At 44.3% G+C, this 15263-nt stretch overlaps 2 protein-coding genes across 4 annotated transcripts in view; one reads left to right on the top strand and one right to left on the bottom strand.

Annotated features, from left to right (window-relative positions):
* Positions 1-6680, top strand: part of RSPH10B (radial spoke head 10 homolog B) — a 54316-nt gene extending 47636 nt beyond the window's left edge. Inside the window, exons 19-20 of one of the 2 annotated variants that reach the window (XM_026516276.4) lie at positions 5247-5445; positions 6313-6680. In XM_026516276.4, coding sequence (XP_026372061.1) covers positions 5247-5445; positions 6313-6487 — 374 coding nt within the window. In that variant the 3' untranslated portion in view covers positions 6488-6680. The remainder of the gene's footprint in view (positions 1-5246; positions 5446-6312) is intronic. The other variant, XM_057315511.1, reaches the window with a different exon arrangement.
* Positions 249-15263, bottom strand: part of CCZ1 (CCZ1 homolog, vacuolar protein trafficking and biogenesis associated) — a 37112-nt gene continuing 22097 nt past the window's right edge. Inside the window, exons 13-16 of one of the 2 annotated variants that reach the window (XR_008960510.1) lie at positions 10064-10222; positions 9667-9794; positions 6287-8746; positions 249-5992 (exon numbers count right to left, since the gene is read on the bottom strand). Coding sequence is in view for 1 of the 2 variants with exons in the window: in XM_026516275.4 (XP_026372060.1) it covers positions 8691-8746; positions 9667-9794; positions 10064-10222 (343 nt within the window). In the remaining variant the exon portion in view is untranslated. Of the gene's footprint in view, positions 8747-9666; positions 9795-10063; positions 10223-15263 lie in introns of both variants that reach the window. The other variant, XM_026516275.4, reaches the window with a different exon arrangement.

Raw genomic sequence — 15263 nt, 5'->3', positions numbered from 1 at the left:
GTTGACGGTATCCTTATACAGTTGACTTGTCTTTCTCAAGAGTTTCATTCATTTTTTAAAAAATTGAAGTATAATTAACATACAGTGTTATATTAGTTTCAGGTGTACAATATGATTCAACAGTTTTATATACTACTCCGTGCTCATCAAGATAAGTGTGTTAAGTGTTGAACCCCTTTTTAAATTTCCCTCATCCCCCCACTCATCTCTCTGGCAACCACCAGTTCTCTGTATTTTTAAGAGTTATCTTTCTTTTTTCTTGGTTTATTGATTTGTTTTCTTAAATTCTACATGAGTGAAATCATATGGTATTTGTCTCTCTGACCTCACTTTATACACTTTAGGTCCATCAATGTTGTTGCAAATGGCAAGATCTCATTTTTTATGGCTAATATTCCATTGTATGTATGTATGTGTATATACATACATATACATTCCAATCATTCATCCATTCATCTATGGATAGATACTTGGGTTGCTTCCATGTTTGGCTCTTGTAAATAGTGCTGCAGTAAACACAGGGGTGCATATATCTTTTCAAATTAGTGTTTTCATTTTCTTCGGATAAATACCCAGTAGTGGAACTACTGAATCATATGGTAATTTTAATTTTTTGAGGAACCTCCATACCATTTTCCACAGTGGCTGCACCAATTTGTATTCCCACCACCAGTGCACGAGGGCTCCTTTTCTTCCACATCCTCATGAACACTTATTTCTTGTGTTTTTGATTTGAGCCATTCTGACAGGTGTAGGTGATATCTCACTGTGGTTTTGATTTGCATTTCTGATAAGTGATGTTCATCTTTTCATGTGTCTGTTAGCCATCTGTGTCTTCTTTGGGAAAATGTATTCAGGTCCTCTGTCATTTGTTTTTGGTGTTAAGTTTATATATTCTGCATGTGAAGCCCTTCTCAGATAGTGTATCATTCCCAAACATCTTTTCCCATTCCGTAGGTGGTCTTGAGGATTCCTTCCATCACTGTGCAAAGGCTTTTTATTTTGATGTAGTCCCAGTAGTTTATTTTTGCTTTTGTTCGCCTGAGGAGACACAACTAGGAAAATACCACTAGGGCTGATGTCAGAGAAACTACTACCTATGTTTTCTTCTAGGAGTTTTCTGGTTAGGTCTTTAATCCATTTTACTTTTGCATACGGGGTAAGATGGTTTTTAAAGATGCTCACGTTAAACACAACAAAGCCCTTATTCGGTGCCTCATGTTCCTTCTAATATGATCCCTTTTCCTGGTAAAATCCCTCTCACATTCTATCTGCTGCCTCCACTTCCCCAACTTCCAGGTCATTACTCAGCCCTGTCCACACTGGCTTCCAGCTTCATCCCTCTCCTTTGCCTGGGGTCATCCAATGCCACTGGGCTCTTCCTATTAAAAAAGGGCCAGGTGCGTTAAGAAGAAAAATATCATACAACCACTTGGACATTAAAAGCGAAAACAATACAACAAAAAGCCCCACCAAATATGAGTTCCTCTATTCTAAATAGTTCTTAAAGTAAAACTACACTTCTGAGAACAGTTAGAAAAGTGAAATAGAAACATTCCGAGACATGGTCAAAACTATAACCTAGAAAATGTATAGTGTTAAATGTTTTCACTATTAAACAAGAAAACATGGTAACTTCAACATTTGGCCCAAAAGGGTAGAGGGAGGAGTATGAAATACAAGGAGAGAAGGAGGAAGGCATTAATGAGAATATAAACTCACGAATTATACATAAAAATACTAAAGTTACTAAAATTGATCATTCTGAAAGCTGGTTCTTTATGTGAGAAGACAGACACTCTCAAGATAGGATGAAAGTGATAGAACACATATCATCTCACTTGGAAGGAAAAAATACCTATAGACAAGATTTTTTTTTAAGTGTAGTGAAAGGATGCTATATACATCTCTAAGCTAATACATATGAAAAATCTGAAATTATTTTCTAGGAAGATATTAGTAACAAAAAGACTCAGGAAAAGACAGAAAACCTGAATAATCATGGGGAAGAAAACCATCAGAAAGTTACTCTCCTAAATTTAATTTTATGAGCAAAAAAGACAGTACCAGTATTAGAATTGTTCTTACATGCTTATTTTTAAAACTCCAAGCATAAAAAAACCCGTTCATTTAACAAAATCAGTATAACCAAGACCGGAAAACGTGACGAAGATTAAAACAAAAATGAAACCCCGTTTCTCCCCCAGGAAAGAGGGGGGTGTATAAAAACCACCTGAGCAGGACGATCACGGCTGAATTCCCAGAGCCTAAACCACGCTAAGTTAATGAAACCTAAGCAGTACTAATTCAAAAGCTCCTTTTAATCCACAGACTCTTTCTTCTGCTGGATCCATTCTGTGGTTGATGCTCTACTGCACTTTCATCTCACGCACCGTAGTCCTCGGCTCCACAACTTGTTTTTCTTGTGATTTCCATCTCCTTGTTATCAACTCCTTTTGTTCATAGGTTGTTTTCCTGATTTCACGGAACGGTCTTCTGTGTGCTTGTAGCTCCCTGAGCATCCTTCAAATGGCTATTCTGAATGCTCAGTCAGCTCAGTCGCAGACCTCCATACCTTTGGGCCTGGTTACTGGAAGATTGTTGTGCTCTTGCGGTGGCGTCATGTTTCTTTAGACTCCTTGAAGTCTTGTGTTGCTGTCTTTGCACGCGAAGGCTCTACTAATAAAACCTTCCTTCAGCGCTGTTAGGGATTCTGAAGCTTTCTCAGACCACCTAAGGACACACCTGCTCAACATTTCTTGGTCCCTTTTGTGGCAGAATTCTGACCTTCTCTCGATCCTGTGATATGCCAGGCTGAGTGCTGGCAGGCTCCCTTTTGCTGTCTCGGGGCGGGTGCTAAGTCCAGTTTGTGGTCCCTCCCTGGCCCCCATGCTGAGGGCTCACTCCCAGCACTGTTATGTGGGGGAGGTGCATTGGGTGCTGTGGGCCTGGCACCAATGACCTACCCTCTGTCTTCATGCATTTGCTCTTCTTGAACATTTCATATAAATGGAATCTTGTCTGTTCTTTCACTTAAAATTACTTTGGGATTCATTCATGCTGTAATGCGTCTTACTATTTTGCTCCTTTGTATAGCTGAGTAGTGTTCCATTGTAGAAATAAACCACATTTTATCTCTCCATCAGTCGCGAGGGACAGCTGGGCTATTTCCACCTTACGCTATCATGAATAGTGAAAATTGGTGTGCAAGGCATGGTGGGCATTTTCTCGGATTGGTATCTAGCAGTGGAATTGTTTTATGATATAAACAGCCAGGCTGTTTTCCTAATTGGCCATACCGTTCTATCTGCCATCAGTGATATATGAGGAGGTCTGGTCTTTCCATGTCCTCTCCAACACTTAGTGGTGTGTTTAAATTTTTTTTTTAAAGATTTTTATTTATTTATTTGACAGAGAGAGGCAGCCAGCAAGAGAAGGAACAGAAGCAGGGGGAGTGGGAGAGGAAGAAGCAGGCTCTCAGCAGAGGAGCCTGATGTGGGACTCGATCCCAGGACTCTGGGATCACGCCCTGGGCTGAAGGCAGATGCTTAACGACTGAGCCACCCAGGCGCCCCTACATTTTTTTTTTTTTTATTGGGTTGTCTCATTGAGTTATTTATGTAACCTGGATACAAGTCATTCTTTATCCGATATGTTTGGCAGGTATTGTTCCTAGTGCATGACCTATTTTATAATTATTTGCTTTGGCAAAATGGCTTGTGGGAAAAGCACAAGCATATCACTGAGCATTTACTACTAAATCATTGAGCCTTCATACCACCTCTGTGAGGGGGTCCTACATGGTTCCCCTTTGCAGATGAGGAAACCAAGGCACAGATATTCACTTGCAGGTTACATAGCTAATAAGTGGCAGAGCTGAGCCTTGACTCTAACTTGTTTGGTTCATGTCTGTGCTCTTTACTACTGCACTCTGCTACTTCTGAAGTAGAGACTGTGCCTGCCCCGTGACATGGTGCCCAGAGCAACAATCCCAGTGGGCTGTTTTTCATCAGTTACCTCCATGCACAACATTCTCCCAAGCCTAGGCCCGCCACGGATTATACAGATGTCCTAGAACCTAGGAACTCACGTGGGAAGTGCTGATGAAGGTTTCCCTCAGTCTTTGTAAAATCTGGCACTGGCATCAAGGTTCTTCCTATTAGCGTTCCACTCTGTGCTCGCCACAGTGGCTCCTGAGATGGGAAGGTGGGCTGCTGACAGCACCGTACCTTTCCATTGTCCCCATCCTCACCCTCCTCACTGATCCCTGCCCTCACACAGCACAGTAGCCCACGCTAGAGACACAGTCTAAAAACACTTGCTGTCTTCAGAGATCCCTGAGCTTATTGATAACACAGAACTATCCAAAGATTATCATCCCAGAATCAGCTATTTAAACACATTCCAAAGTGGATATCTGTTGGCCCTAGTAGATGTAAAGCAACTCTCACCAAGTCAGTAGTTCTACCTACCTTCTTACTCAAGAGTTAAAAATCCTCTTTCGTTAGGGCGCCTGGGTGGCTCAGCCGGTTGAACATCTGACTCCTGGTTTCGGCTCAGGTGATGATCTCAGGGTCGGGAGATCAAGGCCCACATCGAGCTCTGTGCCCAGTGCAGAGTTGGCTTGAGATCCTCTCCCCCTCCCCCCATTTGTACCCCCTAAATAATAAAATCTTTAAAAAAATCCTCTTTCATTATTTTCTTAATGCAAACTGCCTTTAAAGACAATGCATGCAGGGACGCCTGGGTGGCTCAGTCAGTTAAGCAGCTGCCTTCGGCTCAGGTCATGATCCCAGGGTCCTGGGATCAAGCCCCGCACTGGGCTCCCTGCTCATTGGACAGCCTGCTTCTCCCTCTCCCTGTCGCTCTGCCTACTTGTGCTCTCTGTCAAATAAAATCTTAAAAAAAAGACAATGCATGCAAAAACCAAGAGGCTTTTTTTTTTCTCCCCTGTGAAACATGGAAGATGAAAATTTTCCACAGTTTTAATTTTAGAAAACTAAAATACTTTTACCATTAAGAAAAAAAATACCAGGAAGACTCAAAATGTTGACAATCGTGGCTCTGGTCTACTGACACTTGCCTTGTTCCGGGTGGTCGGTGAAGCACTTGGTGGTTACCTTAACCGTCCCAGGCATGGGGGGAAGCAGAGCATCACCCCACCTTCAGGGGATGAAGACGCTCAGGCATCGTACGAAGTGGCAGAACTGGAATTGTGTGCACGCTCATTTTAAATTTTCTTCCAGAGAGAAAAGAAAAATCCAAGGACGAACAAAAGGAAAAACTTGCTGTGTGGATCACGAGTATGTATATCTTTTTTGTGAATATACTGTTCCCTGCACATAAACATGAAGAAATCCTCAAGGAGAAAATAAGGGAGGACAGGCTGCGTCAGGCGGCCATGGCCGACCAGAGGAAACTCGAAAACGATGAGCTGGAAGCGAGGTAACCTTACAGAACCTCCCTGCTCCTCTCCTCTGTCTTTCCTTCCCATCTCTGTGTCTGGGACCAAACACTTTCATTAAAAGTGTACAACTTCGTAAGGGAGGCAGCTCCTCCGGTGGCACCAAGGGCCTGGAACTGCCAGAAGAATCCTGCCTGCCTGCGACCACCAGTTCTCTCAGGTGGTGAGAACACCTGGGGCCCAAGGCTCACCAGAGAGGCGAGGCCCCATGGTGGCTGGGAGGCCACAGAGCTAGTCTACCGGGTTCAGATCCCAGCCCTGCCCCTTGACATGTGCGTGGCCCTGGGCAAGGTCCACTCATCGTGCCTTGCTTTCCCCATCTGTAAGTGCAGATAATCGCCCATCAGGCTGTTGTGAGGACTTAGTGAGGGGATGTTGTGAAGTGTCTGGAACAGTGTGTGGCACATGGTAAGCACCACAACCTGCCGCTCACCTACCTTTCTAGAACCACGGTCGAGAACTGTGCAGTCGCAGCTGGCCAGAGAGCTAAAGCCTGCTCTTTGCAAAGTACACGTTGAGCCTGTTGGTCTGTTGGAGAAAGCATTAAACTATACTTACAGGCAAAGACCATAAAAGTATTTTAAAAGGTCACTTACTAGCTGCTAAGTTGCTACAGAGGAAAATGGTTCAAAAATCACTTTAGATACATGAAAATTTCATTCTGGACTGTCTAGACATGGCATCACTTTGTATTTCAGGCAAAGTGAGGACAATTTACAGTTCTGCTTACAAAAACTGTTGAAATCTAGTTTTGGCCTACTTGGCATAAACAAAATACAGCATAAAACTGGTTTTGATACTGCAAAGAAAAATCAAAGGTACCTTCCTGTGTTTGCTTCTTGTGTTAGGCTGAACAGCTTGAGAGAGGAAGAGGCCAGAAGACCAGACTGTGATGTCGACATCACCGTGATCAAGGAACCGGCGGATGCCTCATCCTCAAGTTTCACACCGAGCACCCCTAAAGAGGACACGGCAGTGTCCCAATCCAGCAAGCCCGTCACAAGTAAGAAAAAGAAAAAGTAGAGGTTACTGGGTTTGGAAAGGAGCCCCAAGAACAAGCAGATGTAGAAGGGGCTTCCAACTGAAGCACGGTAACACCTTTCCTGACCAATAAAATCGTGTCTTACTTCTTGGCGTAGTGCTTGTAAAATACCACTGCCCGGGCCACTGCATTTTGAAAACAGAGCTGAATGATTAAAAAAAAAAAAAAAAAAAATTTGATACCTGTGTGTGCTACTTTCAAAGTACAGTGTTGGTGATGAAGGTTAGAATTTGATAAAACTCATCAGAAGACAGTTGGCGGTGGGCAGATTTAAACATTTCTTCAGGGCCCCCTGCCAGAGATTGGGCCACCTCCTTTGCCCCGGTCACCACCCTGTGTCCAGCCCTGTGTCCAAATCGTACCTGTCCTCCCGTGCTGCCTCGTATCCGGCTCCTTCCCTGCTCCCACCAGTTCCCCAGCACCGCAAAAACTGCAGGAACAAAGGCCAAGGCAGAAAGGCTGAGGCACAGGTGTGGAGCCAGCAGTAAGTGAAACTTTAAGGCTGTGTTAGAAAATGTTATGCTAATTTGTGTTAAATTTAAGGGTAACCAGCAAACGCATGAAAATATAATCTACAGCTTCCAAACTAGCAGAAGGAAGGACATGGTCATCCAACATGAAGCTGGGGAAAGGGAAAACAACAAAGAAAAAGGCTAGAAACCGAAATCACCAAAGGTGGTGGGAAAAGTGCCAGTACACCTCACCATTGTGACCAGGTTCAACTCCCCTCTTCCTTCACCCAATCCCCCAGATGATTAGACTGGGTTCAAAATCAAAATTCACTTCATTGGTACTCTTTACAAGGGAAACCTCTTAAAACCAGACAGAAAGGATGAAAATAAAGATATGAAAAAAGATGTACCAGGAAAATTTAATCGAGATGACTGGAATCGTAAGCAATATTAGAACAGAATTTAGGGACACCAGGGTGGCTCAGTTGGTTGTGTCCAACTCTTGGTTTCACCTCAGATCATGATCTCAGGGTCGTGAGATCGAGCCCGGCGTCAGGCTCCACACTGAGTGTTTCGCCTGCTTGAGATTCTCTCCCTCTCCCTCTGCCCCTCCACCCCTGCCTGCTCACTCTAATAAATTTAAGAACAGAAATTTAAAGCAAACTGAATAGGGATAAACCCAGAAATAATGATAAAAGGACCAACCCCCCAAAAGACACATTATTCATAAACATCTTACATCTTGGCCTTGCAAAAGCTGGCGGAATTACAGGGAGGAAACAGATCAAAAAGACATTTAGTAAGGATATAGATAATTTAAGCAAGGCAACTGAAAAGTTTGAACACACAGAAACAAGACTGCAACAGAGAATAAACACTAACTGCATTTTAGGTTGAAATGTACAACTACAAAGGATACATCCGAGACCACGATCTAATTGTGCTGCAATTAATAAGTCAGTAATGAACGCAGGATACAGAACTGCTAGAAACAAACACAATCTCAGGTAACTCGTGGGTTAAGAGTGATCCATGATTTCATAACGGAAAGAGTAAATTACATAAATCATGAGAACGGCAACAAAACTTCCAGCCAGGCTACATCTCAGCTGTGAGGATGTAAGCAGCTGTGGCCACTCGGGGGCTGTACACGACAAATGAAGAATGCTTCATGTTTAGACCACACTGGGGCCTTTCCATTCAGCCCTTTGTATTATACATGGTCTAAAAATCACATTACTACTCAAGAGAAAAACCAAGTCTAGCACTTACTTTGGCCAAACGCTTCTGGGTTCGCTACCACAGGTCTAGTGACTGGGGGAGGGACCCGATCTCCGAGCAGCTCTAGCTGCTAGAATATCCCCAAGGACGAGCCAGGGGCCCATGGGGCAGAGTGGTCCACAGCAAGCAACAGGTGAGAGACTCAAAGCCAAACCAGAATTTTAAAAACCTTAACAATTTATTCGTCTTATTTTCCAGTAAAATATTCACATAATGTCAAAAGAATGGAATGAAAGAGATGTAGCCGACTACCTTTAATTATGTCCACATAAATATTTAAAATCTAAAAACCCCAGCGGATCATCAGACTGAGTAGAAATTTGATTCTTCAAAGCAAGTATTGCTTTACTATTGTCATAACCCAGTCAATAATATGACCGAGACCCTGCAGTGGTAAACAAAATGCCTGCTGAGTTGTTTTTTACAAGATGTTTCGTCGCGCCATTATGGGTCAATCCAAGAAGAATATGTTATTGAACTGCGTTGCACAAAGTTTCTTTACCTCTTCTGCAAAAAAACCACAAACAAACAAAAAATGGAAGTGAGAAACCGAGGTTTTCACGCAAGCGCCTGACACACCCACGGGCTGGGGGTCTGCAGCGCGACTTCTAAACCGCTAAGCCAGCGAGTGCAACCCTCCAGGACCCCTAGCTGCCACCTGGCGGTTCAAGCACGCTCCGCAGAGGTGGCGCCATCATGACCCAATTCCCCCGCACCGGGCGCGCTCACTGCTGTGTCTAATGCACACAGCTCTCGCTACAAGTACTAGTAAGAGAAAAACGTACTGTGTCCTAGCAGGTGTGTGCAGAAAATGAAACCACACACCTGACTTTTGTCCTGTACACAGCACTCCCCCAATTGTCCTGCTCCAACAGAGCAGCAAGGGAGCCCGATGCGGTGAAGGGGACACAGCCCTCTCCCCGGCGCAAGCCGCTGTCAGGATCGGCCGAGGCAATCGCTGGAAGCACGGTGCGCTCGGGACCAGACCGACCACAAGGGCCAGAAGGCGGGCGGGCGGGGAGCTCCCGCGCCATCAGTCTGCTCAGCTGCAGACTGGGGGGCAGGGGGGCTCTGACCTGCCCAGTGAACCCGACAGCTCTGCCTCGGGATGTCTCTTTATCACCGGGAATAAAAGGGGACATTTTTACACACAGCGAATAAAGACAGGGGACTTTTTTTTCCCCTTTTAGCATTATAGAAAATTCTCCTTCGGCCACTGCCACATTTCCTGTGGCACAGGGAAGTTTTCCACATCCTTTTGCAAGGAACTGTGCTACCGAAGAACACAGAGTGGATCGAATCATGGTTTCCTTTAAGCAACGGGCATCTGCTCAACACCCCACAGGCGTGACTCGCGCTCTAGCAGGTGTCCCAGCACAGCGAACGGCCGGCACTCAAGTTCTGCTCAAGCACCAAAGCCTATTTACCATTGACTTCAATCAGGTTTGCGTTTTTTTGATTCAGAATAACATACAGCTCCCGCTGGTCAGACTTCTTCCCGACAACCCAGTAATCGCTCATTGCCTTCACGATGACCTCTTCGTCCTCATCCACTCTGCAAGACACAAGTTCCAAAACGCAAGTCTGTTATAGGGGGGGCTAGAACGTGAAAGACACACACACTCTAAGACCAGAAACTGGAAACCAGTCACTTGAAAAGTCTGGGGAGTCACGCGCAAGTGACCAGTGACCTTGGGGCCTCCTGGTCTCAGAAGGGGGGCCCTCTGAGGCGGCTCTGGGCCACTCCGCTTTGAAGAGGATTCCTTCAGTGCCTCTTCTCTCCTTAGAAAGGGGATGCCTAAGTCGAGAAGCTGTTAGAGTTACCTAGTAAAATCGCTGTTGATGTCACCCAGAATCTTCATTAAATCCGGATGCACAGATGTAAGCGACACGCTAGGTGTTTTCCTCATGTGAATTGTACTTTTCTCGGCTAAATTCATATGGTTGAAGTAGATGAACTTAAACTGGGGTTCTTTTTCAGACCTGTGAAAACATGTTATTAAAATGGTAACATTCTCAAAGAATAATTATCCAAACAATAGCACTATATTGTTAAAACCTTAAATCCATGTGGCTAAGGCCTTGTATTTTCAATCAAGAATCTCAGTTAAGATGTAATAGGCTCTTTGTTCACTAGTAACTTATTTGATAACAATGAAGTATTCAATATGATGGAATTTTCCAGAAAGCTGAAGTTTATCTTTTTGAAAAACCAGTATTATAACCATTTTTGTGATGATTTTCTCAATAATAGTGCTTTAGAAATGGCAATCACTTGATTATTCTCTGCGTTTTGAATTTTTAAAAACAAATGCAAACTACACACAGGCCACCTGTCTTCTAGCAAAGGGGTCAGCAAACGATTAGTGGCCCTGGGGCCAAACGTGGCCACTTTTCTAAATAAAGTTTTAGCGGCACACGGCCACACCCGTACGTTCACGTACGGTCTGTGGCCACTTTCACGCTTCAACGACAGTTAGAATTTGCAACATATACAGCCCACAAAATCTAAAATGCGTATTATGCGGCCCTTGACAGAAGTTGTCTGCTGACCCATTTCAGGAGAGTAAGGGCTCCTTTATCCCGCGGTGCTGGGGAATGAATGCGCTCCCTGTATGTAATCCGCCACAGAACTGAAGCTTACTCCTGTAACAAAGCTTTCATCGCCCTGGAGGGAGACTGTTCTAAGGCGTATTAGGCTTTTCAGCTGAAGCATAATGAATACTTTAATTGGAAAACATCTTTTATTACGTGAAATGACTGCATAAGGCAACTACACGGCCTCCCAGGTCAGGGTGTGGACTCCTCAGGGAACTGCTCCGACGGCAAGGCCACAGCTCCCGGGGCCTCCCGCCCTCCCTGCTCACCGCACCCTCACTTCAGTTACACTCGGGTGTGGTGACCGCCTGAGCAGCCCTGCCACTGGGGGGCTCAGAAGGCTTCTCTGCTTACTTCAGGGTTAGCAGCCATGTTCTGGTGGGCTGGGGGTGCCGGAAAGCCGACCTCCGGAAAAGTGGGTTACTACTGTAATACTTTACATCTAGGCAAAGAAAGAATGTGGATGGCTTAGTGTCCAGGAAAATGAAAAGAGAATTCTTAACAAAACCAGAATATGTCTTTAGTAGGCCCCTAAAACTAAGAAAAGCAAATATAACTATAAGAAACACTGTCTGGAAAGATGGAACATGTAAGAAACATTTAGAAAGGGTTGGGAATTTCATTGGCCCCGCAGACAAACTTCTACCCAGCCGCAATCGGGCTTACAGTCCTGGCTGTTCCGTTTCACCTCAAAACACTCTCTGTGGCCTCCCTTTTTCCCTCATTCAGAATATGTAAAATATTCTTCTAAGAAGATCTAAATTATTTCTTTTGTACCCCTGATGGAAATTTACATTAGCAAATGTTATGTAGTTAAGACAGGGACCAATGTGGCCTCTTTCCACTTCGCCTTACGCAAGGATAACATAAAAACAGGAACAGAAAAATTGCTACTTGCTCTCTCACTATTAACTTGTCCTCTTAAAAGAAAAAGGAGAGATTGGCTCACGATAAAAACAGCAAGGATGATGTTCGTCCTACGGGCTTATTAGTTCTATTAAAAATGACATCTAACAAACGGTGTGCTCGTTTTGAAGGTGTAGCAGCCAAATTCACCTGGTATCTTTTCCAAAGAGCGAAAACAGTCTCCTTTTAAACACCAAAGCATTTTTTCCCCTAAACACAGAAATGCAAATTTCTTGCCTTCTTAAAAAAGAACACGCTAAATACAGTTAACTATGTCAATATAAAAGAGACTGAACACAGGGAAATACAGAATTCTTCTTGACGATCTGTTACAAAGTTCGGCTTAAAATCTCATAGCACAGTAACGATATCCTCAAAGAACATGAAAAGGTGGGGCCTGTCTTAAATGGTTGTATTCTATACTTTTTCAGTTCATATGTCCACTAATTTTTTAGAGAGTATTTTCTGTTTTCCGTCAAGCCTTTCTTCACATCCTTTGCCTCTTTCTTCTACAATCGGCAGAAAACCCAAGTGTCTGTGATTGGCAGAGTCACAGGGAGGTTTCCCATGAGTAAACAGCATCAGTTTTACTGAGCTGCCAGAGACCAGGTATGTGAAGACCCATCCAAGCTCCAAGAGCATGCCAGGAAAGGCTTTGAACCAAGGGAGGAAACCAGCAGCTGTTCAGCAGGTGCTTGACTGCTTGTGGAGTTTCCCTGTGGACGTCAATGGCTGGCTGGGAGCACCGAGACCATCTGGTGGCTTTACTTGTTCTGGGCCTCCTTCCAGACGGCTCAGGTTGCCAGACACATGGTTTCTAGGCGAGGACGGCTATTCTTCACTTAACAAACCAAACTAAAAAATAAGATTCTGAATTGACCGATGTGGATATTGTAAGAAAGGAAAACTCGTCTTAATTTAGGAGTTACACAGTACAGCTCTTGCTCCTTTGCATGTCTAGGCTAATCAGGACATTAGGCACAGCAGAGCCCTTGGAATATGCTCCTGGACTCTGGCCTGGAAGGAAGGCTTCCCCGCCCCTGCTCCCCCTGCACCCCCTCTGGACGCCAGCCGGGCCAACGCATCCCTTCTCGCTTCCCTCCTGCCTGGCATCCCGTCCTGGGTCTCACTGTCACCAACCTGCCGTCAATGGTTCCGTCAACGGGTGCATTTCCGTCACCGGGTGCACCTCCGTCAATGGGCGCTCTCCTCAGCAGAAATCCTAGCACCATCAACCTCCCAAGCAACCGGGCTGGTTTCCAAATGTATTCGAAATGACTGATAAAAAAAGATTGTAACAACTGCTCACAGGAAGGAGTCTCCTTTTCTGGTAACTCTGTACTTCCTCCTCCTCACACCTTTCCAAATTTAGCGTTCAAAGTGGCTAGTGAGTAGGAGTAGGTGAAAAGAAGCAGAAAGAAATGTCTCAGATTCAGAAAACTACCGATTTGGGGGAAAAAGTCTTAAATCAGAGCCCTTCCTCTAGCCCTTACAAATTCCAGGTGAATTAGATTGAGACAAAGATAAAACCATATAAGTACCAGATAAAAATGGCATTTTTAAAATGATATTGGGATGGAAAGCTGCAAGTATGACAGTGAAAACAGAAATCTAAAGGAAATGCTCAATGAAATGGACTACATAAAAATCCCAGACATGTTATCAAAAATAGTAAAACCAAAGTCAAAAAAATACGTGGTCTGACTGACGAGCACTGATGTAAAAGCAAAGATACAAAGCACTTCAGAGGGAAGAGCCGTTGGACATGCACGGGCGGTTCGTGGAAGAGACAGAAATGCCAACCGCGGTGTCACCTAGATGTCAAGACACAGCACAGAGAATGAGCTGGTGGCCCCTTGTGGGAGGCGACCCGCTGTCACTGAGCATTCCCTTTGCCCCGGAACTCCATGCCAGCGACGTCTCCTAAGAGGATGACCACACGTACGCACCCGATCGTTTTATACGAGCTGTTCTGATGCTAACGGCCAGAACCAGACTACCCATCAACCGGAGCACTGAGTAAACAGAGCACACCTATCCAACTAAGTACTGCGAAGCCATGAAACAGAATAGGCAGATCCATTATTTATTGGTTTAAAATGATGCTCATGCCATATATTTTTTAAAAGCTACAGATTTACAACATGACCTGGGTGGCTCGGTTAAGCATCTGCCTTCGGCTCAGGTCATGATCTCAGGGTCCTGGGACTGAGCCCCACATCGGGCTCCCTGCTCAGCGGGGAGTCTAATTCTCCCTCTCCCCCCTGCTCCTGCTTGCTCTCTCGCTCCAATAAAATAAATGTAATCTTTAAAAAAAAAATTAAAATTAAAATTAAGGACATAAATTGCTTTAAAAAAAATTTTTTTTTAATAACTGAACTACAAAGTTCCTGAGTAGAAAAAAATTGAGGTGTCACACAAGTAATAGAAACCAAAGACCAAACAAACCTACTTCAGGCCATTCTTTAAAAGGGTGATATCAATTTTCTAAGGGACATTAAAAGAACTACAGCTTAGAAATATGGATTCAACACTAAACCTAGGGTCAGGACGGGGATGTCTGGCTGCCTCATACAGCACCCGTCACCCCTCAGCAATGCCAGGAGGAGACGGGATGTGAGTCTTGGAGTTCCTAGGACTGGCATGTAAATTGGTTAGATCTGGCTCAGGACTTCCAGAAGAAAAGCACACTATCTTTTGTACTCAAGAGCATTTCCCTCTAGCTGGCTGATACTCATGGCTTGGCGAGCCAGAGCCTCTTACTTGTAAAATCTCAGATGCATCGAGAGCAACCCTAAGGTCAACTTACAAAGAGAAAAATAACTATGGCTCTGGAGTCTCTGCTCTTGGGCTGTGCCCTAAGTTGTGCGTTCTACCACCAAGTTTTCCAGGAGCCCCTCCTTCAGGGGCCCCTGATACTACAGAGAGGTTCTGTTAACAAACACTGTCCCCCTGCGATCGACGGAGCTGGACCACATGGCAAAGTGTTAACCGCAGAGTCTAAGTGGGGGGCTGTGTGTGTGTTCACAGTGTCATTTTTTCCACCCTCCTATGTTTGGACATTTCCATAATAAAATATCGGAGAGAAAGCTGCTTTCTAATGAAATGCGATTATTAATGTCCACGGCCCCCGCCTTTCTTCAAATTATTGGTTTGGGGAAAAAATCTTACAGCCCTTCCTCTAGCCCTTGAAAATTCCAGGTGATTTAAAGATTGAAACACGGAAGATAAAACCATAAAAGTAGCAGAGATAAAAATGGCATATTTTTGATATCAGGGTAGAAAGCCGCAAGTATGACACCGAAGGTAGAAATCGAAAGGAAATGACTAACAAAATGGACTATATAAGTCCCAAACTTGTATGTTACAAAAAAACAATAAAACCAAAGTTAAAAATGAGAACATGTGATACGACTTCTGGACAATCCCAAGGACAGCTGACCTTTGCAGAATAGAAGGCCCCTGACAAGCAAGACCACCCCAGATATTCGCTGGTCAGTTAATTAAAATCCATCACATC

The sequence above is a fragment of the Ursus arctos genome, unplaced genomic scaffold, assembly GCF_023065955.2.
Source record: "Ursus arctos isolate Adak ecotype North America unplaced genomic scaffold, UrsArc2.0 scaffold_2, whole genome shotgun sequence".
Classification (NCBI taxonomy): domain Eukaryota; kingdom Metazoa; phylum Chordata; class Mammalia; order Carnivora; family Ursidae; genus Ursus; species Ursus arctos.
Note: the sequence above shows the minus strand (reverse complement) of the source record. Positions and strands in the feature narration are given on the sequence as shown.